Below are 25,480 nucleotides of genomic sequence, written 5' to 3'. Positions count from 1 at the left end.
TGGGGCACTTACTAACTTAAACTTGCTGCATACCAAGTGCATTGTACACAGTTTCAAGTCTGGAAACTTTAGTAATTTTCTAATCAACTGACAGCATAATTCAGTTTCCTTTCAAAAGGAAAAATGGAGTGCTTCAGATGTAATTGCAAAGAAATTCACAGTAAGGAGGTGGAGGTACAATCACCCTTCAGCAAAGCTGTACTTCATAATTGTGGCTTGGTCCTTCCCAGCAGGGTCAGAGATGTATTTAAGATGCTCTAACAGGAGGCTAATGAACCTGGACTTAAAAAAGGGCTGTTTCTTTTGATGGGTCATCTCTTCTAGTGCATCCAAGGCAGAGGAACTGCATGGGGTCAAGGGGTCCTTTCTTTCATCAAAATCTGATTTTTTTAGAAGTCTCCACAGAAATCAGAACTGACCTTCTTTCACCAAAAAACCTAAAGACATTGCATTGGCAAAGGTAAATGTTTCTATCACAGTCCTGCAAAAATAAGGAAACTTCTCAGAGTTACAGAATGTAACATCAGGTTGTTGGGTAAAGCCTCCACTGTTTGCCCAAGCCTCTGCTCTTTACCCAACCTGCCATTGGTTTCTGTTTATAAAGTGTCTACATGTGTTTGAGTTGCTAATCACCAAGTCAGCAAATAGCTGTTATCATGTGCAATTTTTTTTTTAGGTTTGTCATCTAAAAACATAACAGTTCTGACTGCAAGGAGGAGTGGCATTGGATGGCAGCTAAAAGAGCAGAAATTTAATAGATAAATCATTAGATGCATCTTGTAGGACTATTCTTGTAGAACAGGTGGTATTTCAAAACAAAACATGGACTATGTACCAAATGATAAGTTAGTTTACAATGGAGGGAGTTTTAATATGCTGGCTGTAAAAGTAAGATTGTGGGGGCTCTTCCTATTTGTATAAGGATTTAGATTTTTACGTCTAGAACCTGGACTCTAAATTAAACAGTGTATGTAGGGAGCGAGTTTTACATGTGTCTTTGAAAGACGCCAAGAGGCTGGTCCTTCACCTTTATACTGCATCCTGATACCTGCCATACCTTCATGGGGCTTCATTCCTGCACCCCGCCCTGACCTCTCAGACACTTACTGTGTTTGCTCATCCTCAAAACTGCTGTGTGATCAAGTATGCCACATCAAGTACACAGAGGCATGTTCATAACTCATGAAGTAACTGCAGCCTGAAGCATAAAATGAAAGTAGTATTTGATACCATTTTTACCCTCCTAAATCACAAACTCACAGAATGGTTTAGGTAATCATAGAATCATAGAATGGTTTGGGTTGGAAAGATCATGTAGTTCCAACCCCCTGCCATGGGCAGGGGCTCCTCACACTAGATCATGTCACCCAAGGGCTCTGTCCAGCTGGCCTTGAACACTGCCAGGGATGGAGCATTTACTAATTCTTTCAGCAGAGACCTGTTCCGGTGTCTCACCACGCTCATCATAAGAAATTTCTTCCTTGTGTACAGTCTAAACCTACCCTCTTTCAGTTTAAAATGGTTGCCCTGTGTCCTGTCACTACAGGCCCTATAAAAAGTCTCTCTCCATGTTTCTTTTAGGCCCTTTAATATATTGAAAGGCCACAATAAGGTTTTCCTGGAGCCTTCTCCACATTGAACAACCCCAATGCTTTTCTGAAGATCATGGCCTGCAAGGGCTTGAAGACCTCCTGTGGGGCTTTTCATGTATATGGCAACATAATACTCCATTTTTCCCCTCCTTCATTTAGTTTCCTTATAAATTATGGTTAGGGTGTATTATCTCATTTTATTAGAAACTTATCTATGATGTTGCAAAAGCAAGAATATCTTTCTAGCACTTACCTACCCAGAAAGGGCTGTACAGTCCTAAGGTCCATCTCCAAGACACCTGAATATGCAAGTGATGGGGTCGGCTACCCCAAACAAACATCTTTTCCCATCTCAGGTATCAGTGGGAACCTGAGGGACAGGCAGAGAGATGGGGGCAAAAAATCTCCCAGCCACTGAAAGCTGAATTGTTCCCTTTCTTGAATTACCAGCTTTAGGTTTTAATGCCACTTTTGAGACCTTCTCTTCTGAAACTGAGCCTTCATTTATGTCCAGCATAAGCACATCATTGTATACATTCATTCCGATAGCAAGTGAAGTATGAATGCTGAGCTTTGTAGGGAAGTGCATCATGTTGTTGGGCACTTAGAAAAAGTATTAGCTCATTACAGCTGAAAGGATCATGCAGAGAGAGAGAGAACTGGGGTGGGAATTCAGCAATCCAAATCAGCTTTTAGTGTCAGAGAAGATCTCCAAGATTATGTCCTTCTAACCATTTGGCGTTAGTGTTACCACTGGCACCAACCTCCTGTTCTTCCTTTTTTGCAAAATCGTATCACTAACCCTGAGCCTCTTGGTGCCGCAGAATTAATTGAAGTGAATCATCTGCTGGGTCTGCTTTGGGAGCAGTAAGAACTACCTGTCTGGGAGGGAAGAACCAGCCTAGGCTTGTAGACATTTCTGGGTGTTGAGTGCAGAGCCCAGCTGTAGCAGGGCACACACATCTTCCAGTGCAAGGCTTTAACCTCGCATCTCATTGTAGGCATCTCATTTTGTGGTGGTGAGGTTGGCAGTCTTGGAAAACCTTCTCTCTTGATACAGAAAGGGCTCTCATTGGCCCAAGAAAAGGTAGTGGGCTATAAACTTTCTGCAGTCTGTCTGGAAAAGGGAATAGTCTCCTCTGGATGCATGTGGGTCCTAGTTACCATCCCAAGTGTAGCATGCATACACCGAACTAAATGCAATAATTTTTCTATGGGCAAACCAAAAAAAGGGGGAAAAATTAAAAAAATGTAATTGTAGATGAAAGTGAAAACTATTTTGCACAGTGGTGAAAGCTTACAGGTGGCCCCTCAACAACCCTGGACTGCAGCATCAGTATTTTAAAATTGAGTAAGTCCTGTTGGTACTCATACTGTTCCTTTGCATTTCAGCATGCACATCTCTGAAAGCCAACAAGAATTCTTCAGAATGCTTGATGAAAAAATTGAAAAGGTAAGACACAATAAAGTAAATGTAGATTTTCACTCAGGGGTGGGCACACAGGTTTTCTGGCTCCATGAGGAGGACAACCTGACACTGCTCCATGTGCACTGCTCCATGTTCACTACTTGGAGGGGCTCTGGTCTGAGATCCCCCTTGGTTAGATAAAGCTTGTTGGTTAGGTAGTTCAAGTGCAAAAAGACAAAAAAAGTAAAGAGGTTGCAGGAAGTACTGGGGAGAATCCTTTGTTTTGTGGAAGCATCAACAGTCTAGGATGAAGGGCAAATTAACCTACTGGATAAAGGAGAAGAACAAAGTGGGGGCTTATGCCCTTAGTGATTTGCTGTTTCATTTAACCACTGTGGGAGACAACTGGAATCTTAATGCCAGTAGTATCTGGGATACCCTTCTAATTTCTTGCAGAATCTCTTCAGAATAGCTCCCAGCTCCAAGGGATAGTGTAGCTGTATGTGCAGATAACCCTGCCTCAAGACATATAAAATAAAAGTAAAATAAAGATGCTGGAGATGTTTTGAAGAAGAGGTTGAATAGTTCGTTGCATATCTCATTGTCTGATAGCAGCTTTCATGTGTTTCACAGGTCTTTAAAATGAGAATCTCAGCTTTTTTGTGAGATAGTAGTAAATAATTGTACCTCAACATAGATGGGAAATTGAGACTTAGTGAACTAAATGGGCTACTTGGATCGAGTCTACAGCTCAGCTTTTGCTTATACTTGAGTTGATGTTCACTCACCAATATACTCTTTACACTTAATATTTTGGAATGGTGTATCTTATTTAATACTAGATATTAAATACTTGCTTCCCCAATTACAATGAAGTAATTTGTACTCCCAAGTTTAGACTGGACATTAGGAAGCATTTCTTTACTGACAGGGTGGTCAAACACTGAAACAGGCTTCCTACAGAGGTGGTCGATGCCTGAGTAGAAGTGAGGAGTCGTCCAGTATTTCACAGGAGTAGGATTTTACTTGACCTATATGCATTTAAAAGTAGAATTTCTACATATCCATAATACAGCTATGTCTCCTTTGAATAAATTCATTCACCCTGTATTTTGCTGGGTGAATGTATTTTGCTGCTGCTTTTCCTGGACATCACCACTTTCCATAATGTCAAACACAAAATCTCCAGTGAAATGGATTTTCCAAAGATTTATGTTATCTACAGACCAGACCATCTGATGGCTGTATCTAATTATGAATTGAGGTCAAGTTTTGGTTTTGAGATTTGTTTCAGGAAAGTAATACTATTCACTCACCAGCTGCCACATTGAGATGCAGTTGGCTGTCTTCTCGCTGTTTGGATCATACTGTCAGATGCTTACAGGTGTTCTACAGGGCTCTTATACTGATTTATCTTCTAGATCAGGAGATTGCCTATTTAGAGCAAATACATGGGTTTATCTATCAAAGACAGGGAGATGGCTGTCATGCATTTCAAGCTACTGACAGTTGATGAGATTGGCAGGAGTTAATGCACAGCTGAACATGCGATTTCCTTTCTCTGGGAACCTCCTGTGCCTAAGGAAATAGTGTTCCTAAGAGAGTTTTGGCATTTTTTAATTAATCTTTGCCCACAATACATTATTTTTCTGGGTATCTGCCACAAGTGCCAAAAAAATTGGAAAATATGAGTGGTTTTATTTGATCCCTAAGTAGCATTTTGAATCCCTTCTTCAGGGAAATGGAGGACAGCAGTCAAACAATTAAAAGAACTATATTACTGAGGAGCTTGCCAGTTACAGCTGAAATAGTCTGCAAGAGTGGGGGTCATTGCCTATGGTCATTGAGGTCCCAAAACATGTTGTAATGTTCACATGGTAACTGTGGACATAAGTACTGTTGGATTTGTAGTGGAGATGCGTTGTCCACCACTGACTCCATGGGCTGTGTCTACAGAAACTCTATAGAACAGAGAAAATGCAACTTGTGCTGAAATCCCAAGGGGTGTTAGGTCACATAATACAAATAAGTGACAACAACTCTAACATGCATGCTGTAAATTAGAGAGGAAAATTAAACGGGCATTTCAGACTCATCAAAACAAATGAACAGGAAAGTCAGCTAAAATAGAATTTTTGCAATCAAAGTGTGAAATGGAAAGAACACAGGCTGATGTTTTAGCAACTGAAGTATTTATGAATCCTGGAGATCAAAAAAAGACTTAATGAAATGTTCTGGAGAATTTCTCTGAAAGTCTAATGCCTGTTGGTACCCAGCACGCGCCTGTGTTCCTGGCTGCCTGTGCAAAGCTGAACTGCCTTCTGCAAATGCCATGCAAAGGTAAAAGCCAGAATGTCAACCCCAATGCATGGAGCTGCTGTCTACCAAAATTTGGTGTCAAAACACCGGGAGATATTCAGAGGGAGACATCTGTTCCTGTCTCTGTGTGAGTGTCTGTTCCTGCTAAGAGAGCTAGAGCTGAACTTGCACGTATGGAACTGTGTGTGATTATAGTACTTCGATTCATAGGGTTTGTTGGAAGGAAAAAATCCTGGAACAAAGTCTCGAAAACGAATGCTGAGGTAGGGCTGACTGAGAATGTAAAAGTCAGACTCACAATAGGGTTAGATATTGATTCTGCTAGAGTCAACCCAGGGGCACCAAAATTTGAACATACCCATTAATTGAACAGGATGGCTCAGAGCAGAGTTAATCCTGGACACAGTCTTTGCACGCTCAAGTCCATAGACTTGAGGGAGCCCTGTACCACCAGGGCTTTCATGAAAATATGAAATAAAAGCAAAATTAAAAGCTATGAAGTGCTGAATGCAGAAACTTACCCCATTTAGCATTTGCTAGTGAAAACATATTGATGATAGCTATCATGGAGAACAGTCTGAAAAATGGCTGCTTTCTCTGAATCCTACATACAGAGCAGTAAAACAATCATCAGAAATTATCTCCTTTAAGTATATATTATTACTGTAAGCCATGGCACAGTGTGTAGGCAGCTGTCTTACTATAGGAAAAAATACCAAGGCTGAGGTATAATTGAACAGTTGACTAGCAATTTCTAGGATTGTATCTGGGGATTGTACCCCCAGAAGAGAAGCATCTCTGGCTTTGTCATTTAAAAAAACCAAACCCAAAACAATCCAGGTAAAACTGCGCCAGAGGAAATCCTCACTGGTCCCATCATCATAAGCTGTTACCTACATAGCTACAGTGGTTTGTAAGCAATAATCACAATGCAAACGTGCTTGTGAAAAAAAATGAGATTAAGAAATGTCATAGCATGTGAAGATGTCTTGCTACAAACTCATGTGACCGCTGGATATCCTGAGCCTGGGGCATTGTGTTTCCACTGCCTCAGGGAATGTCGCTTTGGGTCAAGAGATAACTTGGTCTTAATCACCAGCTTCTGCTGGTGTCAGAATGGCTTTGAAAGAGTTTCTCTGCCAATCCACACACCTGGCCACTGGGAGCCGAGTTGGAGACTACCACTTTGTTGTTGGAGGCCATGGAAGGGATGCCTGGCGGCAACTCGCTCCATCTCCTCGTTAGTAAAACTGGGCATGAAGTGCAGGAGGAAGACACAATGCAGCTCCTTTGTATCGTATTTAAAGAGTGCTGTTAGAAAAAAGGGGGTTGCTAACTGAAACGTATGCAAGGGTGGAATTACTAGCCTAAAACTCATTAGCAAAGTGGATTGCTCTTAATGACTCTATTGATTTTTCTCTAACGAAATCAGAAACGGACAAAAATTAGCACAGTATACAATTATTTAGTGCCGCCTCTCAGCATTTTCTTCCCATCCTTTCTGTGAGCACTGTAAACAAAACCAGATTGATGAAAAGGGTTCCCACCACAGAGCCAGGCTAACGTTTCCCAGCGTCGGCCATCTCCTGTGAAAGGGGCCACTGTGTCCCACAAGCTCTTTCAGCCATTGCAGAAGAAAGGGCTGCTTGGTGCAGCTCATTTTCCACTCCTGGGCCAGCCGGCCTCCTCTTCCTCCTCTCCAAGCCAGGGCCACGGTGTGAGGATGCTGGTGCCAAGCTGCAGAGCTGTGGCGGAAGAAGCATCTCCTTAGCTGCCTTCTCTCCCTCAGCAAGTCCGCCAGCCACACAAAAGGCTTTTGAAGTGGGAAGGCTTCTGCATTCCTGCGGCATGGAGTTTTGTTTATCGGCCTGTCACCCGCAACAATGGGGGAAAGGGCTTTTACTGTGAGTTTTTTTTTTTTCTTTTCTGTTTTTTCTCTAAAAGGATATCACCAGCCATGAAGCATTCCCTGGTAGGGGCATCAGGATGGTAGATGCAGCAAGAGGAGAGAGCAGGGGAATGAGCCTTTCTCGTTTGGGTACAAGCAGCAGGAAAGGAGCATAAGGCTTTTTTTAAATTACTTTAAATTCACACACTTGTGTTAAGGCGTTTCTGTGAACATCTACAAAAGTTGAAAGTTGGATTTTGAAACTGCAGGGGAGGAAGACAGGATTTTTGGGGAATTACCTGGACTTGGATGCATGTGTTCCCACTCTCATCTTCCTTGGTGCAGTTCATTTACACTCCCAATCATTAAAACTTATTTAAGAGGCCATGCTATTAAGGGTTATTAAAGGGTGGCCCATGCATTTCTGTTGTTTGCTGCCTGCTCTGTGCCTGTGGCTCCTCTGCATTCAGGAGCCTGCTCCCCTGGGCAGCAGGGGACAGAGTTTGGCCAGCACCCTCATTTTAAATCCACAATTCTGCTCTATTTGGGGGGCGTTGTCACGTTCTTTGGCTTCTTCTTTTTCTTCCTGACACACATCTGCTCCCCAAAAAATCCCACGGGGCACTTTATTCCTTCTCTGATCTTTCTGAGGAATACTCACCTTGTTATTACTGATAAAAAATTAATTAGGGAATAAGCTTTAGACAAAAGGTTTTGTCTAAAAAAAGGGGGGGGGGGATTTTAACTTTTGGGGCTTCCTTGTATTATGGTTTCTCTCATTCCTGCTCTCTTCAGGAGGATAAATACCCACTGCTGTAAATACCCATTGCTGTGTATTTACTCAAGGAGATCTCGCTTATCACAAGCCCTCCTTTAAGAAGATGCTAAAGTACGTGTCAGCTTTCTGCTCATGAGCTGCTCCAGGGCTTAAGTGCTGTTTCCCTTGTGTTTAAAGACAAGTATGTGCTTAACCCTGCTGAACTGGGCCAGGACACTTTAGGCCTTGTCGGACTGAGCCCCCACGTTTGTTGTTTGTGTTGGGATTAAATGCTGGGCACATGCTGGTGTAGGTCTTTGCAGTGTAGCCAGGGCAGTGGGTGTAGGACAGCTGGGATGGGTGCAGGACTATGTGCAAACTGGGTGTTTGCTGTCACAGCTGATCCTCATCCCTAACAAGCTAAACTTGCCAGACCAGGGTGGTCCCACAGGTTGTGTTGCATCCCACTACTAAGGATGGATGTGGCCCTTCTTTCTCCAGGTAAAGAAAAACAACATCTTCTTAACTTGCCATAAATCCCAAGTGAAAGCAAAACCCCCAATTTTACATGCAAGCTGCCAGCCTGCCGTGCCTTTGCTGCGACATGATTCTTGGTGTGTAACAAATGGATCCCCTTCCCCTGCCTCGCAGCGTGCTCCTCCACGTGGTGCTGTGGCGGAGAGGGGAAGGGGATGTGAAGCCTTCAGCCAGCTGCTCAGTGGCTGCAGGAGCCTGTTTTGGTCCCCTACTCCCTCACCACATCCTCCCCTCCCCACCAGCTGGTGCGTTGGCAGGGCCGCCCCTTCTGAAGCAAGTGCTGGTGCAAACCTTCCCCGCAGGACAGCACGGCAGGCTGGGGCTGCAGTGGGGCTCCTCGCCTCGCCATCAGGTGTCACCGCAGCTTGGGCATCAGATGAGCCGGTCGGGTCAGGGTTGCAGGTCCATGCCAGGCACGGCGGGTGGGAGAGCCTGAGTGTCACACTGCAGGAACGGGTGGGAGGTGTTCCTGGTGTTAGTGGCAGCTCTCGCCCTCCTCCCTATCTGGGCTGTGCTGCTGCTGCCCACACGGGAAGGAGCAGGCTGGCGGGAAGCTTGGTGTGGTGGCAGCTCCCTGCCCACCAGTGACCAAGGTCTATGGCTCCGAGGCCATCATTAAGATGCCAACACGTCTCCATCCCCACTGGTGTGAAGGTGGAAATAAAGTGTCTGGCAGCAGCAGCAGCCGGGCTCTCGGCAGCCTTCAGGCAGTCGGTGAGAGGTGGTATTTCCACACTCTGGCAAGGACTTCTTCAGCATGTTGCTTTTTAAGCAGTTTCTTGGCAACCTGTTGAGGAGCAATGCACTCGATTGCCAGAGAGCAAACCCAGAAGCAGAATGGCAGGAGGAATGGGCAAGAAAAAGTGCAGCGCAGCTTTCTTCCATGTTTTGGGTCTGTTTGAGCCTTTAATGGCACTGATGGCCACTGGTGTGGAGCACTGTGGGGAATGATGGACCATGGATCTCTCTCTTGAGCAAGGAGGCTGAGGAACCAGGTAAATGAATCTCCTCAGTCATCATTTGCTACAGGTGGCTTTCACAGCTCTTGGAATGTGTTGGACAAAGCCTTCATCACCACCAGCTTAGGCTCATGGTTTTGTCTGAATGCATTGTGGTCCCTGGCATAATAAAAAATGATGGATTTGGGCTTCTCTGCAAAGTATTTTGGCATTCCTTCTAAGTCAAATACTTTACTTGAAAAAAATGTATATGTTTTTCGTTCTGGGTCAGTGGGTGCTGACTTGAAATTAGGGCTGATCAGTCTGGTTTTTTGTTTGTTTGGTTGGTTGTTGGTTTTTAACATGCTAAGCAAGCCCTTTTGCTAATAGCACTGGGCCACAGAGAGCTGTTAAAGCACTGCACGTTCCGGGGTGTGAACCCTTCAGCAAAGTGGGCTCTGCAATCCCACTGTTGTCAATGGGATTTTAAATGCAGAGACATTTTGGAGCCTCTGTTCCTGATGTGTACCCCAGCTGTACTGCATCCTAAAGAAACCGATCGCTCCATCAAGACATAGCTCTCCCTTGTCTTTTTTTACTTTTTTTCTCCCCACACCCCTTTCCAGACAGGTCAGTGACTGGTTTGATTGTGGGGCAGCTGGGTACCCCACCTTGGCTGAGTGGAGCTTCACCCATTTTACTACTGCTTAGTTGGTCTTTTCTGCTTACAGGGTGTTATCAAGCTTTTAAATGTTACTGCAGGGCTGAGACCTGTGTTTCTCCTTTTCTTCTTCTTTGCCAAGCCCTTTGCTCAGCTGCTGGGATTTTCTGTGCAAGCACTTGGGATACACTTGGCACATGGGAACAATGGGAAATAGTCCAGAGGTTGAGATTTTTGGTACTGCATTTGAGTCACTTGTTTTACTCAGGGTATCTTGCGTGGCTTGTGTATTGAAAAGCTCAGCTCCAGCTGCTTCTGTGTAGAGAAACAAGGACAGTGGGTCCTCTCAGGTCCTATTCTTGCCATTTTGCAAGAAACAGCTAGTGAGGGATGGGACAGACCTTCTCTAGACCTTTCTGAGGGTAATACCTAGATAGGTGCTGCTGCAAGTCTTGTGTTTGGGATGGGACAGAAGGCACAACATGACCGGTCTGTTAGAAGTCTGTGTTTAGTGAAGCTTAGCCGTTTTGCTCTTACCTTAAACCCTTGCTGAGGTTATTGGATGAGGTATTCTTGTTCACAGCAGCTGACCTGTGTTGCGCATAGGATTGCGTGCTTCATTGCTTTTGCCTCGCAGATTGTTTTCGCAATGGATCTGTAGGGTTGTGTCCATCAAGATGTATCTTTACATAAAATAGTTTTGTAAATCAGTTTGTTGGACTCACCCTGGAATTCAGTAGAGGGGGTGAAATTTATGAGATTAATAGTGACAGAAGGGGAAGGGTCTTCTATCCTGGTTTCATGCAAACCTTCCAGAGATGGTTGGAGAAGTTGTACAAACTCCGTTCCCTATTTTTAGGATTTCTACCCAGCTCTGAACTTAAATCTCCTAAGTTTAGAGAACTTATATGCATTATTAGTAAGTGCTCCCTTGATTTACATTATTCCGTCTTCAGGTAGTCATTTACAAACTGTCTGGCTTTTCTTCTTACAGGGTCGTGATTATTGTTCAGAAGAGGAGGATGTCACATAGTGCCAATTCTGCCACTCACACCAGGAATACTACTGTGTAAATAGATTACAACCCAGTCGAGACGTTTTGGAAGTCTTCTAGAGCGAACACCACTACATAACAGAAGAAGATAATTTCCACATTATATGCTCCATTCAGTTACAGTGTTTCTTATTGAACAGATGAGGAATATTGCTAAGAACTCGTAAGGAACTGTTTTTGTTGCTGCTAGTTAAAACTTGTTGCAACTTCTCACTTTTTTCTGTGTCCAGATACGCAGCAAATCCTTAAAGTTAATCCAAAAGACGTTGTTGATTTTATTGAGGCTTCTGGCCTGTTTTCTATCAGATGAGGTAGTGTTATACAAAGCTTCCATAAGTGAACATTCAAGCATCTAAGAAACACTCTTAAGCTGTCTGTCAGTCCGCGTTCAGGCCGGAGTGCTTATTAATGCTGGTGATGGCAAGCTTTGGAGATGGGATGTTTTTTGCCATGGCAGGCCTTGTTTCTCTACTGAGAAGAAGTGAGAAACTATTATCCATTAAAAGCATGTTATCACTGAAATACTGGAAGTGATGCAGGAGCAGGAATTTGTATTTTAAGAGGAAAAAGAGTTTTGTTTAATAGGCATCTTAATCAAGGACTAAGCTTGCAGTATTGGCTTTGCTGAGCACGAATGGGAGTGTGATCACAATCATTTTGAATCTCTTTTTTTCTAAGAAAATAAACATTTTACTGTTTTTATGTATTCTTGTCTTTTACCATTCCTACAATACAATTTAAGAGTCTGGGGACAAGGAAAGCAAAACCAGCCCTCTGCATTGGTGAGTCTGTGGGTCTGATCTCTTAAAGCAGCTCTGCCAACCGGGGTTATCTGTTCTATATCCTGTAGAGTTTATTTTTCCATATTATTTCCATATGGAGAAGATAATACCTTCTCAAAAGCAGATGTAATATTTTTAACAAATGCTGTCATGAGTAAAAGGAAAAAAAAGAAGGGGAAAAAATATAGCTTTTGCATTTATTATTTGAAAGGAGATTGTTACCTGTGCTGATACTTCTTCTTGATTTGACACCATATAAGGGCCAAGTTTGCACAGCATCCTACAGAGAAGCTTTGTCAGGACATGGGTTTCTATATTGTATTGATTTCATTGTTCTAATGTGTGTGATGTATGTGGGATAGACCTAAGATTGCATTAATAGCATGCTTTGCTGAAGTGGCTGACCCTTGAGTGGGGCACTCACCCCAAAGCCCTTTAACACTGGCCATTTTTCACTGGACCTTTCCAAAATCAGATCCCTTTAAAGGGTTTCAAGTCCCTTGAAAATCACCTGTGACTTCTGAAAATCTCTAAAATATTAGGGAATTTCTTGACTAAGAAGATTTTCTCTAATGTTCACTCCAAGTAGGGTTGGACAGTCTGCACCAGCAGATTTAGTTCCCTGTCACTGCTGTGCCACACCTAGAATATGTTGGAAAAAAAAGTCCTTGTGCTTCTTTCGCTGCACTGGATTTTCCTTTGGCTTTCAGGGAGTGGGTGGGATAGTGGGGTAAGGAGGACCCACCAGAGGGGAGTTACTCTTACTCATGCAGGACTGGATGTGAACACCTCCAGCAAGAGCAGCTTCCCAAGCAGCATTTGTGAGGCTGCAGCATCAAGCCCTCTTCTTAAGGTAGAAGCTATTTCTGAGCGCTGCAAACTGCTCAGTCCCCTGCTCTCCTGTCAACCTCGGGTTGAGTCAAGTGGCTGGTGTAGCACAGATTTGGGACAACTCAAGCACTACCTGGCTTCAGTAGCTTTCCATTCCAAAAGCTCAGTGACGGGGTCCACTCTGGCATGTTTCAGTATGTGCATCTTTATCCTGCCATTTGTCAAATATTGCCAGCCAGTTCTGATGTTCCTAAATCCGCACTGCATTTTGGCAGCTGCTTTGGCCATGCAGAAATTCCCGAGAATCCATGGAGATGAGGTTTCACTGACTTACTCCCATCACATCATCCTTCTTAGGGCTGTTGGCATCTCTCAGTGCTACAGATCCATTTGATCTGTTATGAATTCTTCAAGGTGGTAGCTCTATCCTCTTGCATATGACTTTTTCCATAATTTATGGCAGCTCTCAAGCAGGTAGCCGTGCTAAGGGGAGGCAGGAGACCGTGCTTTTCAATTATTTAAACACTTTAATTAATAAAGAGCCCTGGGGCTTGAGCCCACAAATCCTGCTCTCAAAAGTGCTTTATAAAGCTTTCACAAGCAATACAAGAGGAATTGGGTCTGTCCTTTTGAAACGTGGTTCATTTTCTACCTGCTGAACATGTTGTATATACATTTCCCTATACAAACCCTGTGTTACAGGTACATCTTTCAACACACCAGCCTCCTTTTGCATGGAGTTTCTTTCAGCTTCCTACTAGTTTTAATATATTTGTTATCGATGATGATGGCTTCAAAGACATGGGCTATAGTGGAAGCTTTGTGAGAGAGGAAAAGCAATTCCCATCTTCTTGACCTGTGCACTTAATGTGACCAGCAGCAAGTGCTTTAGTCTTCTGCATAAGTTATAACCTCACTGATGGACCTTTAGACGACAGTATTTGCGAGTGCCTGGGTAGTCTGTCTTGCTGCTGGTTGTGGAGGTATGAGGATGGGCAGGAGGTATGGAGGGTGTCCATAGCTGTCTTTGGAGTTGATGCAAGACATGTGAACAGAATTGGGTGGGGGTGAATGGGGGGATGTTCCTATTTATACCAAGTCAGCAAACCCATGCCCACGGCACATCTTGCTACCATCAACATGTTGGTTTTTAAGATGTTCCTCTAATTATTCCTCCTAATCTCTGTTTGGACTTACCTTTTAAAAATACACCTGGGCTGATGGGAAGAGGATCCACTTTAACTGCCCATCAGAGACTTCTGCCTGCAGGTGTTTTATTTGCCTAGTGCAAATAACTTACAGCACATAGATATTACAGTATCAAGAGTGAAGAGCAGCCTGGAAACCATATGGATGCGTAAACTGATGTAACTGAGAAACCAGTCTGCAGACCTTGGCCAAATACCCTTGAAAAGTTTTATCAAAGCAGCCCATTAATTATGTGACTACTAGTACTGCCGTTTCCTGATTCCCATGAACCTTCCTCTGATACTGGATTTCAACCTCAAAACTATACCATGAAAAGCTTCACCTTCATTTCTTCCTTTGCTTTCAGTCAGAGTTCTTTTTTTTTTTTTTTAATCAAGTCTCTGCTGGGACCCAGAGGACCCAGCTCTGTGTCCTGCCCTGCCTCAAGCCCTTTGCAGCCGCGGATGGGCCACGCAGAACCCAGGTTGACTTACTGCGCCTCTCCATCCCTTTCTGCACAGCAGGAGCAGCAGTGCTTTCCAAATCCTGGCTGCACGGTGAAGTCTTCAGCCCACGAGCACCTTCATCCCATCATTCCGCACACGCGCAGTGCAGTTGTGCATAGTGCTGCCACAAGACACAGGGGCCACTGCTGTAAGAGAAAGGTGGCAGTGATCAGCAAGATTTTTTTGCAGCCTGCCTTTTCATTGCTGTAAGAGCCGAGGCTGATGACTGCCCATGAAGCACAACAGGTATTTTAAAATCTGAATTATGAGACAAGAGTGAATGAAGCACCAGAGAGACATGTTTAAACTCTGAAGACATTGCCATCATTATACAAAAATTAGACTGAAGATAAATATTTGTCTCTCAGCTATTTCAGTTTTATCAAGTCTATAAAACAATAATTACCTGTCACTTTGATTTTGGAGTTAGCAATGACTCACCACCACATCGGCTTGGCTGACATGCCAGACCTTCAGGATAGGAGAGGCTTCCAGCTGGGTAATGTATGCATCCACCGAGGAATGAATTTAACATAAGCTTTAAACAAGTGATTGTTTAAACTGGGTGATTTCCAGTTGCTGTTGCCACTCCTGTACCACCAACAGCTTTGGTTAATGTTGCTGCTTTGCAGGTGACAGTCCATGATGCCACGTATACTACGTGACCAACATACATGTTTTATACTCGCATTTTACAACACGTCTTTCCCCATTGGCCATTCCCCCTTTATTTCCTAAACCGAGCGCTGGCAAGCTTGAGCTCTGATGGTCCATCGGGTGCCTTCACCTCCCCAGCATGGGGGGAAGCCCACCGCACCTCCATGTCACATCAGCCTGCAGGGAGCAGCGGCGCAGCTCATCCCCCATTCCATGGCCACCCACTGTCACCAATGAAGAGCACCAGGCTCCACAAAACCACATATCCTGTGTAATCACACTTGTAAGCTTAAATTTTCTAACACAGCAAAGGTTAAACAGCATCTTCCAAAGCCAACACCTTCTCTGCCAGCATGCATTCCACAAAGAAACACGCACCCCTCCCCTCACCCTCACCCCGTGCCAAGCAGGATGCAGAATTGCTGCCTTTCAGCCAGAAACGGCAAATGAGTTACAGAGGTGATCTCTGTCTGCAGGGAGAAGACACTGAGCTGAAAAGATGACAGCATGGGGTGGGGCCAGCAGAGGCCACGATACAGCCAGAGTGCCTGCCTGTGGGATCATGGCTGTACCACAGGTGTCCCTCAAGAGTCCATACTGGGACCAGTACTAGTCAGTATCTTCATCAACGACACAGTGGGATTGAGAGACACTTATCCCATCGTGGCAGTGTTGTGAACACCAACAGAACATTTTATGGGAAAAGTGACCTTTTTTATAAAGGTTTGCCTGCGTTATGGAAACTGACACTATTTGAGTGCAGCAGTTCTGTGTGGCACTGGGTCCAGGACGGTGGTGGAGGACCCCACCAATGGCTTTCACCCTAATTACTGAAAAGCTGGTTGAATGAAGAAGGCAGCCCCAGGGCGGGGTGAGCTCCAGGCTTGAGCTGTATCTTTATCTGACACTTGTTGCCTGTTGCTGATCTATCATCCTCCAGCTGTCACACAGCAAAAGGAGAAGTGTGTGATTTCTTCACACTCAAAATGACTCGCTTCCTCCCTGCCGCTCTGCCATCCTCAATGGTTTCTGTTTAAGTCACAAAACCTGAGCTTCTATTTCAAGCTTTGTTAATAATGGCAGCCTCACCTGAATGGGTCTGGTAGCAGGAGGCATTGACCTGGATGGGTGTTTGCCCAGCATGCAATGCAGGGCTGGAGTGTGGTACCCTGCATGCCTGGAGCTGGAGCAGCGAGCATCCTCCATTGCTGCAGACTTTCTCCCTCCCCCCACCAAGCCTTCAAGGTGTGAGTTGAATAGAAAATTTGTTCTCCCTGTATACACACGTATACATATAAAAATACATATATAAAAACTACATTCTGAGACAAAAAGTTCTCAAGTGCAATTGCTGCGAGAAACTAGAAAGCTACGTGTGGGAACTGAGCAATATTCTTGGGGTTCTGGCATTCTGCTTTTGTGTCTATTAATAATCCCCCAGAGTGAGTCATATGGAGATGCATTTATTCACTGAGTCGGAGAGAGCTGCTGCCCAAAATAGCAGCTATGTAATTTTTTATGATGCTGTAATGCCAGTGTGGCGAAGATTGACATCATTTAACAGAGATGCTCTCTGCCTGGCAATCAGATAACCCGTGTCAAGCCTGAAGATAAACGTGGAAAGCCATGTGCTCAGTTACATAAAAGAGCCGTGAGAGCCAGCCCATGTCGGAAATGCCTTTTTGCCCTTTCCTGCACATCTTGCGCCTTTTCTTTTTCCTTACACCTTTCTAAGCCGCCTTTGCTAATGATCTTGAACCAGAGTGTGAGGAGCATTGGGCCAGAGGAGGGATGGGGAAGCAGCTTTTGCTGTGAAGGGGAGTATCACGCACATCTCTAATGATCACATTTACTCTATTACCAACCTGCTGCCCACAAGGAGAAGAGGTATGTAGAGAGATCCTCAAATGCATCAAATTCAGTACAGCCAGCTCTGAATTGCTCATTTCTTCTCACCTATGTTGCCACTTCACTGGCTCCGCAATGTCCCTAAGCAACCCTCTGAGCACCGCCTCAGCTGGGGCTTATGCCCCAAACTCAGGGACTCCTACCCAGCACAGTGATCGCAACCTACAGCACCGTGAAGGCAATGGCAGCACACCGCAAAGGGTGAGAAGGCAGAGAAACGTTCGGGTAGGGTTTGGGGTGGGTTTTGTTAAGGAGGAAAGTGGGTTTCTGTATTTCTTCTCATTCTCTGCCCTGCACTGCTGCCATCAGGTCTGTCCTGGTGTCACAGCCAGCAGGGTGCCTGAGCCATCCCACTGGTGCTCCACAAAAGCTGCGCAGGTACCACCAAGTACTGCGCACGTTGTTTTGCACTATTTTGGCTTAAATGCCTCTGCAAAGGGACCAACCCTGGTGCCAGGCCAACCTGCTGCGCCCTCCACCAAAGGATTAATAAAGATGAACTCACTCGTGCTGGGGCTTAGTAACTCGGGTGAATCTTCCCAGGCAAACAGTGGTTTATAGGGACCATTCCAGCTAGAAACATATATTAACATTACCTTTTTATGTAGCACTTCCGAAGAAAATGGGATCACTGCCACCGGCAGCTTTGGGCTGACACGAATGATGGGATGAGTATCAGCTGAGGCTGGATTTTTGCCAGAGCTGCTGAAGATCCAGCTTTGGGTGACCTAACTAGAAAGTGGAAATGTGAAAATTGAGTCACAGCCCATCAATACAACTATTGGTATAAGGTAATTACTAAGACAGTTTTAATAAGAGGCATGATGTACCGATGCCTTACTTACCCTTCACGCATCTGTGCAAGCGTCCCTGAGGAGTGGGAGTGTTTGGAACGTGTCCAGACTGGAAAATAAATACTAAATATTCCTGATTTCTTGCTGTAAAAGAAATATAAAGAGGAGCAGGGATGGGGGCACACCCCAGCTACTGATTTTGCAAAATACTTTTGCCCTTTCAGAGGCCATCTGCAAGAGGATGGTAACTCCTGTTTTTTTCAAACAGCATCTGGGCATCAGGGCCGGCAAAGTGGTGGAGAAGAACATGGAACGATAAAGCCAGATCCTTCAAGGACTGCGGAAGGGTATTTCTAAGAGAGAACACCGATTCCTCTAAGAGTTTTTTCTCTTTTTATAGATTTTTTTTTTTACATATATAAAAATAGGTATTATATAATTATATATTTTTTATATATATATAAATATATATATATAAATTAATGCAGTTTGCTGAGGGTTTGCTCCAAAATCTCTCCAGTTACCCCAGCAGAGACAAGAGAGAGACAACGCTGCTGCTCTTCATGGCTCTGCTTCAGCCTCGCAAATCCCTGTCCACCATCCACAAGGAGCCAGCAGCCAGGAGGTTAACAGGTTAAACCAGGCTCTGGTTTCCTGTGGTGCCTGCCCCAGAGGACTTCATTAAGGTTGCTAATACAGACAGACATGAAGTACCGGTGTGACTACAAAAGGTCTTGCTAAAAATGAAGGCAAACACCGCTGGTTGGGCAATTCAGAAGTTAGCATCAGTTTAGCACAGCCTGACCAGAATATTTACATTTTATTAAATCTTTACAATCAGCAATTATAATCAAGTACACAATTATGTACACGGATTATATACATTTTAGCCCAGACTTTTACATCACAGTACATAGTTGCCCTTAGAAATATTGTATACACTTATCACCAGACAGTGAAACCCAACAATAGTGTTACAGCGCCTGTTATTAGACATCTTTCATAAGAAAATAGAGGGCTGTAAATTGGGCTGGCTAAAAAAAAAGAAAAAAAAACAAACACCTTATAAAATCTGAACATACAATATTTCATTCACAGAATGTTTTTGTTTTTTTCTATGTTCTGACTGATGCCTTTTGCATAAGATGTCCTGTTTTTAACCTCTCAACATACACTTAGTCATGCCTATGACTGCGCCTTCAGCTACGCTGGCAGGAGGAGAAGAACCAAAGCTGGGCTCATTTTGAAACTTCATTAACAAACAATAAATGTAAACAATTAAGAAGATTCCTCTAAGATGAAATTAATTGGCTGATCTGAGTTACATGGCATGGAATAAGTGCTAGTTCCAGCTGTGATTCCTGAATTCTTCAGCATTCAATGCCATATAAGTACATGTACAACACTATCCAAAGAAAGAGGTGATTACTGATTAACAATGTACAACCGATATTCCACAAGGAGGGAGCAGACTTCTAAAAGTTTGGGAAGAATACTTACTCCCCTCTCTAAAAGGTTTTTATTTTTTGGATGAATACATTCTTTTCACTTTTTAAGATGACAGTGACAGAAAATTGAATTATTTCCAGAACGATATGAAAAGGTTGAACTAAAGTCCATTTCATAGCTCATCACAAACTACGAACTGAAAATAACCTGAATAAAACTGCCCAACCCCCACCCCCCAATTTACTCCTCTTTCTCCAACGGTCAACCTTACCCAATTCAGTTCTGTAAACAAAGCTATGGCTCTCATGATGGTTTCAAAAGTAAAGTAGGAAAACTGAAACAGAAAAAAAAAACAACCCAAAAGGAAGGAGGCAACAGTTATCTGAGGTAGGCCACCACCAAAATGATGCTTCAAATCCAAACAGAGCTCTGGGATCACTCAGAATCCCTTAAAAAGAGAGCTAATATCTGCTGCTTTAGCAATAGATGTAGAAAAAGCAGTTACATCAAAATAAGCTGGTGATGGCAAGGAAAGTTAATCTTTTAATAAAATTTTACATCTACACCTAAATTTCCTGCAAGTCAAAAAGAAAAGAAAACCTTTAGTTGCTATATTGACAGTCCTAACAGAATGACCAGAGGGCCTCTATAGCTATAAAAATAATTCTGTTTCCACTAAAAGAGCTAACAAGTATGAAGATGTAGTCCATGTTGAAGAGCACGGGAACAAAAATGCTCCTTTTGTGGCACTGCACACTGACAGATCAAAGGAATTACCAGAGTGAAAACTTCTGATCTGCACCTGATGGTTTTGAGCCTGCAGCTGACTGCACTTGGCCACGTCGTTTCGAGCCCGGGCGCTACTGGGGAGCACAGCACCTCCGGGGCTCAAAGTAACAAAGGACACTTAAAAAGGCTCCCATGATCAAGTGCCTGACATGAAGAAACTCACATAACAAAAAACTTACACAAAAAAATTCTCAACTGAAAAACTGCAGCTGCTTCAAGCCCTACTCATTCAGTCCAAACCTCCATACAGTTATTTGTGCAAAGGAATTATAACTACATTTAAAAGCTAATTTATTTAAAAGGACACTTATTCACTATTCTGCTACTGCTTCATTTCCTCCTTAAAATTACCTCCTACTCTAGTGATTTAAAGTTATCATTCAGTTTATGGATAATATTCCGACTGTCATGCTCTCAAAAGGTGCCTGTGCATTTTGATACTCTTGAAAGCAACTGACATTAAGTATACATGTATACAACATTTGCCTGGGATCTCTCCATTCACACTGTACAGGAGTATACATAAATACATACAGTATGGCTGTACTAATTAACAGTTGCATATTCAGCACACAGAATTTCACCAGCTAAATGAAAGGTGCAATTCAGAATGGGGATTTTTTTTTTTATTCCATGTAACGATGAATATAAACCTTTGTTTTTAGCCTGGTGCAGCATATAGGCAGTGTTAATTCATTCTTTAATATAAAACAATTCTTTGAATCACAAGTCACTAAAAGCAGTTTATATAAATCAAGTTAATTAGGTTTTGGCAGTTTCTTTGGACACAGTCAAAACATCTCTCAGTTGTTTAAACATCCCCCTTTTTAATTAAATAATGTTTTTCATAATAGGGATAACAAACTAGGACTCACACTTACCTGTAATAAACTCCCAAAGCCCAGAGTAACACACCAGTCATCCTTGCAGTTCATGCCAGTATACTTTGAACTATGGACCCAACAGCCAAAATTGTTGCCTTTCACTACCGGTACTGGCCTCATTGCCTTAAGTATCACAAGTATAGAAGTTGCATATAAAAAGAATGACAACAAAGTCAAGCTGTAAGAAGTCAAACTTGTAGAAAAAGGAAGATTATGTTATAGTAGATCTAGTTCTGTTTAGTGTCCTTTCAGAGGATATTGCCAGTTTAAATTCCGTATCTCAGGGTAGATTGAGTTTTTCAACCTGGGAGGCCAAAGGAAATACCTGTAACTCAACAGCTGTCTTGTCCACTTTACCTTAACATCAAACTTTAACAACACACTGGGAACCTTTATCTGGTAGACACCAAGGCTGTCTTAGTCTCCCTGATGGAACCTGCTTACAAAGTATACCCTTCCTTTGGGTTATACAGTTTCTCTAGTTGAAAGCAGAGCAGAAGGGAAAACTGAGATGTTGTGATGGTCGTTTAAGGTAATGGAAAGCGTGATGAGCAACACTACCATGTCTCAGTACGATATGTCAGGACAAAAATCAAACTGCTTCTAGCTGTGTCCTAAAAACACAACAATTGGAAATAATTTCACCTGCTGCTATCAATGAAGGCTTTCAGCTCAGTGGAGATCAGTGAAACTGCACCTTCGCTCCAACCAGAACAGTGGCTGACCTACTGCTTTCAAGCGCTCTCACCAATAACCGTTACGTGGTGTGTTAACCCCACTGTGTTCAACTTCTGCTTTCCGGAGACCAAGGGAGTGTGACCTCTCGGAGCCCGGAATGCAGAAGTCAGGCTCATTCCCTGAATGAGCCTCCTGGGTTACAGCACCATGCAGTGGAGCCAGACAAATGCTTCAATTGCACATTCCCATTTTTAAACAGGAAAAGCTAAAACAAAGAGCGTGTGCTGGATTTCTATGGTATTTTCCAGGTGAAACCTGGTTGCTCGTCACAATACTGAATATGTTTTCTAGTTCTCAGATATCAGGGCCTCACTTCTACCCAAAGAGTTCTCCATTTGTTTACTAACAAATAAGTTATTATTACAAGTCATAGCTCATCCTTTTCCATCATTTCAAATGCTTCTATATCTTCATTCCAGTCTGCTAATATGGATTCCATAGGTTGGACTTTATTATCCCAGTTAACTTTGGAATTTGACTCTGTTTCAGTCTTCTGTTCCTGAGGCTGGTTATCTCCTTGCGTACATGCTGGCTCTGGAGCGCTAGCCTCATCAGTTCCAGGGACATAGGAATCCTGATTTGAAATGGAAACACTGTCACTGTCTGCATTAGCAGGAGATAAAGAATCAGGGTCAGTAACATCAGAGCTTTCTTCTTCTTCAGGCTCCTCACTGACTTCACCAACATCCTGAAATGCTGAAGTAGCTTCTTCTGAATTCTGTTTATGTGAATCGTTTTCAGATAATTTCTGGTCCATATTCTCCATTTCCAAGTCTTTGAGAGGGGGAGAGAAAAAGAGAAATGTTGGGGGGAAAAAAAGATAGGAAGGCAGATTTTATTATGTATTTTAAAAGCAAGGTCATTTCCCTTGGCCTTATTTCAAGGAAGCGCAGACTTACCATTGATATGAAAATTTAACGTTATTAAGGAACATATTTTACAGAGGGAGGGGAGGGAAGACATTTAAACACATTTTAAATGAGGGCAAACAGTACAGTGAGACCAGTTTTGGTTCCTCAAACTTTAATAGTGACTTCTGGGTAAGTACTAGTTACCATCCTTTAGTCTTAAGTAAATACCCACTCCATGCACTGAACTTGCACTGAATACCAATTTTAAACCACTCCTAGATCCAACAGGTTCTCTCACATCTAAGCAAGCAGGAGTCAGACAGTGTTTCATAAGTTTACTGAACTGTGAACTAGAGAGCCCCAAAGCCGAAGCCTCCCTCATCACATCCCCACTAAAATGAAGTAACATACATATCTCAAGTACCTATTTAGCTTTACAACAGCTGTCCAATTTAACCATGCAGATTTCTCTGGAGTTTGAAGTTTATAGCTAGTGTACAGGACACTAATATTTCAAGACTTCTAGGGAGTTTAACTGCATACACCACTTTTAACATGGGATACTTACTGCTATCAATAATGTAGTTTGGAATCATTTTACCTTTAAAGATTGTTGCTGGGATACCAAACGGAAGCACGAGGAGGGAGAGGAAGAAGCAGATACAAATTACAAATTCCAAATGCAGAGCTATCTTTTGTATTTAGTATTTTGTTAGAGCAGCTTAACCATAGTTATCAACAGGAGGAATCTGTAAGCAGCTACGAAGAAACATCACTAGCTTTCAGCATATCACCTCTGCAAATGTGCAGAAAATAAACGCTGCCATTGGTTTACTAGAGATACTTGTTCTTACACACTCTGCTTGGACAAAGCAGCACTACACGAAAGGCTTACAGAAGGAAAACCTAGAATTTTCTGCCACATGCAAACATTTTAATAGGGAATATATTAGCTTGTCATTTTCTTGTATTATACAAGAAAAACTGCAAAACATCTGAGGTCAGCAGCCTTAGTTCTCATGATAACCACTTCTCCTTAGTTAGCCAAAATAGTTGTAACAGTTGCCTCTTTCCTTGTGAGTACTAAGAATGTCACTGGGGAGCTTGATAAGAGAGAGGCATTTACAATGTAGGGCACTATGAGTACTTATGCTATTCCTGATACTACTTCAAAGCAGATTATGACAAAAAGGGTTCAAAAGAAATCCAAAAGGCTGTATTTTCTCATTAGTCAAACTGACATTTAACTTATGAACAGCATTTCTGGATGTTAACATTAACTTGATGGGGCAGTGGATAATCACAAATCTCAAATAATGGCTTTCTTATGAAAAAACTGATACCAATGTCATCAAACTACAACTATCAAATAACGTGTCTGCACCTTTGAGTAGCAGTAGATATCACTACTGTACATTTCACATTGTGCCATGATAGAGATGGAAGCTAAATTTGTACAAATAACCTCTGATCTTACCTCTGTCTTTTGCTTTATCAGAAAGGAGCACCTCCACAGCCTCATACTCTCGGATAGCATCCAGTATAATGTTTCCTTCCTTGTTGAAAAGGAAGAGCATGGGAATTGTGATATCATCTGTATTCTTTCCATCACCAGCCATTTGAAAGAGAGGAGCTGTATCACTACTGCTTCCCTCATTGTCATCTAGCCAGATGCACACAAAAGGAAAAGCAAGCAAACCTCCTGTTAGATAAACAGACTACAACTCTGAACTTCAGCACTTTTTGAGCAGCTTTCTACTGTCCAGTCAGTTAAGAGGATCCCAAGCATAAAATAGTACATTGGTTGTAAAATGCAAAAAGTCAACTTGTGTATTTGTTTTCCTTAACATCTTTTCATTTGTGTCTCAAGTCTTCCTCAGCAGTTAGTAGATAGCAGTATTTCAACACACAGTGATCCTTAAAGTAACAACTTTAAATCTGCAAACACAGTGACAATTACCCATCCCAATTTGTTTCACTAGGCTTTTTGTGCAAAACCAGACAAAACCAAAAACATTTCTTCATCTTCTGAAAGCACAATTTCTGTTCTGGAGTACTGGCATCTCAAAGAGTTTAACAGCTTCTTGTCAGCTTTCCAGTATCTTCAAACCTGTAAAATACAGGTTACATCTACACAAATTAAGAACTCAAAGTTTTATTTACCAATAACAATGCCTCCTATTGCTCCAGCTTTTTGAATGTTTCGTGCCTTTTCAGCAAACATACACTGGCCTCTTTGCATCAGAGCAATTTTCTCTTTCACTGCCTCAGGATTAGTGATCTCTGAGCATCCATTATATGGCTTAATGGTTGCAACAAATCCTCTTGTCTGTTTGGAAAAACAAAAACAAAGAGAGGATAAGAACACTAAGTTCAGGCTTGCAAAAGATTCCTAAACATTTTCTTTTCTTCAATTAATCTTATGCATTTTGTGTTGTCTTCTGTCAGTGCAGGCAATCTTTCCCGTGAAGCTGGAGTTCTAAGAAGCAAAGAATGACCGAGTGAAAATTTAACTCTCATATTCAGTGTATTTTGTCTACACCTGGGAACTGCTGTCTCTGGAAAATTTTCTTCTGTGAACTGCTAGTCTGGAGCTCCTCTTTGGCGCTGCATCTTGCCCAACCAAAGTCACCAGGTTCTCCTACAGCTTCCAGTAGGGACCATTGTCCCTGTGATATTTTCTTCTTCCATCTAGATACAGCCTTTTATAAAAGCTTGCATAAAAACAGTCTACTCTAAAAAGGCTTCCGCAAATTCATGGCTGACATGGTAGGAAAACCTCCCCTTAAATTAACATCTCTTAAGATATGCACTGCAGATTATATAAATTTGTTTCAAAAAAATCATACTATGTATGTGTATTAAATCCTAAACCATGACTCAGGAACAGAGCACCGGCCACAGACTGACAAGCCACTCATCTAAGACTGTCACTGCTGTCATTCCCAT

At 42.7% G+C, this 25,480-nt stretch overlaps 2 protein-coding genes across 9 annotated transcripts in view; one reads left to right on the top strand and one right to left on the bottom strand.

Annotated features, from left to right (window-relative positions):
- Positions 1–11,860, top strand: part of C8H1orf21 (chromosome 8 C1orf21 homolog) — a 119,999-nt gene extending 108,139 nt beyond the window's left edge. For all 3 annotated transcript variants that reach the window (XM_030496435.1, XM_030496438.1, XM_030496437.1), the window contains 2 exons: positions 2,985–3,045; positions 11,095–11,860. In XM_030496435.1, coding sequence (XP_030352295.1) covers positions 2,985–3,045; positions 11,095–11,133 — 100 coding nt within the window. In that variant the 3' untranslated portion in view covers positions 11,134–11,860. The remainder of the gene's footprint in view (positions 1–2,984; positions 3,046–11,094) is intronic.
- A 6,761-nt stretch (positions 11,861–18,621) lies between these two features.
- EDEM3 (ER degradation enhancing alpha-mannosidase like protein 3) overlaps positions 18,622–25,480 on the bottom strand; it is a 34,359-nt gene continuing 27,500 nt past the window's right edge. For 2 of the 6 annotated variants that reach the window (XM_030495828.1, XM_030495832.1), the window contains 4 exons: positions 24,695–24,860; positions 24,009–24,194; positions 23,100–23,147; positions 18,622–22,454 (listed from right to left, as the gene is read on the bottom strand). In XM_030495828.1, coding sequence (XP_030351688.1) covers positions 22,048–22,454; positions 23,100–23,147; positions 24,009–24,194; positions 24,695–24,860 — 807 coding nt within the window. In that variant the 3' untranslated portion in view covers positions 18,622–22,047. The remainder of the gene's footprint in view (positions 22,455–23,099; positions 23,148–24,008; positions 24,195–24,694; positions 24,861–25,480) is intronic. The other 4 variants (XM_030495829.1, XM_030495833.1, XM_030495831.1 and 1 more) reach the window with 4 other exon arrangements.

This window comes from Strigops habroptila, chromosome 8 (genome assembly GCF_004027225.2).
Source record: "Strigops habroptila isolate Jane chromosome 8, bStrHab1.2.pri, whole genome shotgun sequence".
In the NCBI taxonomy this organism is placed as follows: domain Eukaryota; kingdom Metazoa; phylum Chordata; class Aves; order Psittaciformes; family Psittacidae; genus Strigops; species Strigops habroptila.
The sequence above is the reverse complement of the archived record's forward strand: the minus strand, read 5'-3'. Positions and strand labels throughout refer to the sequence as shown.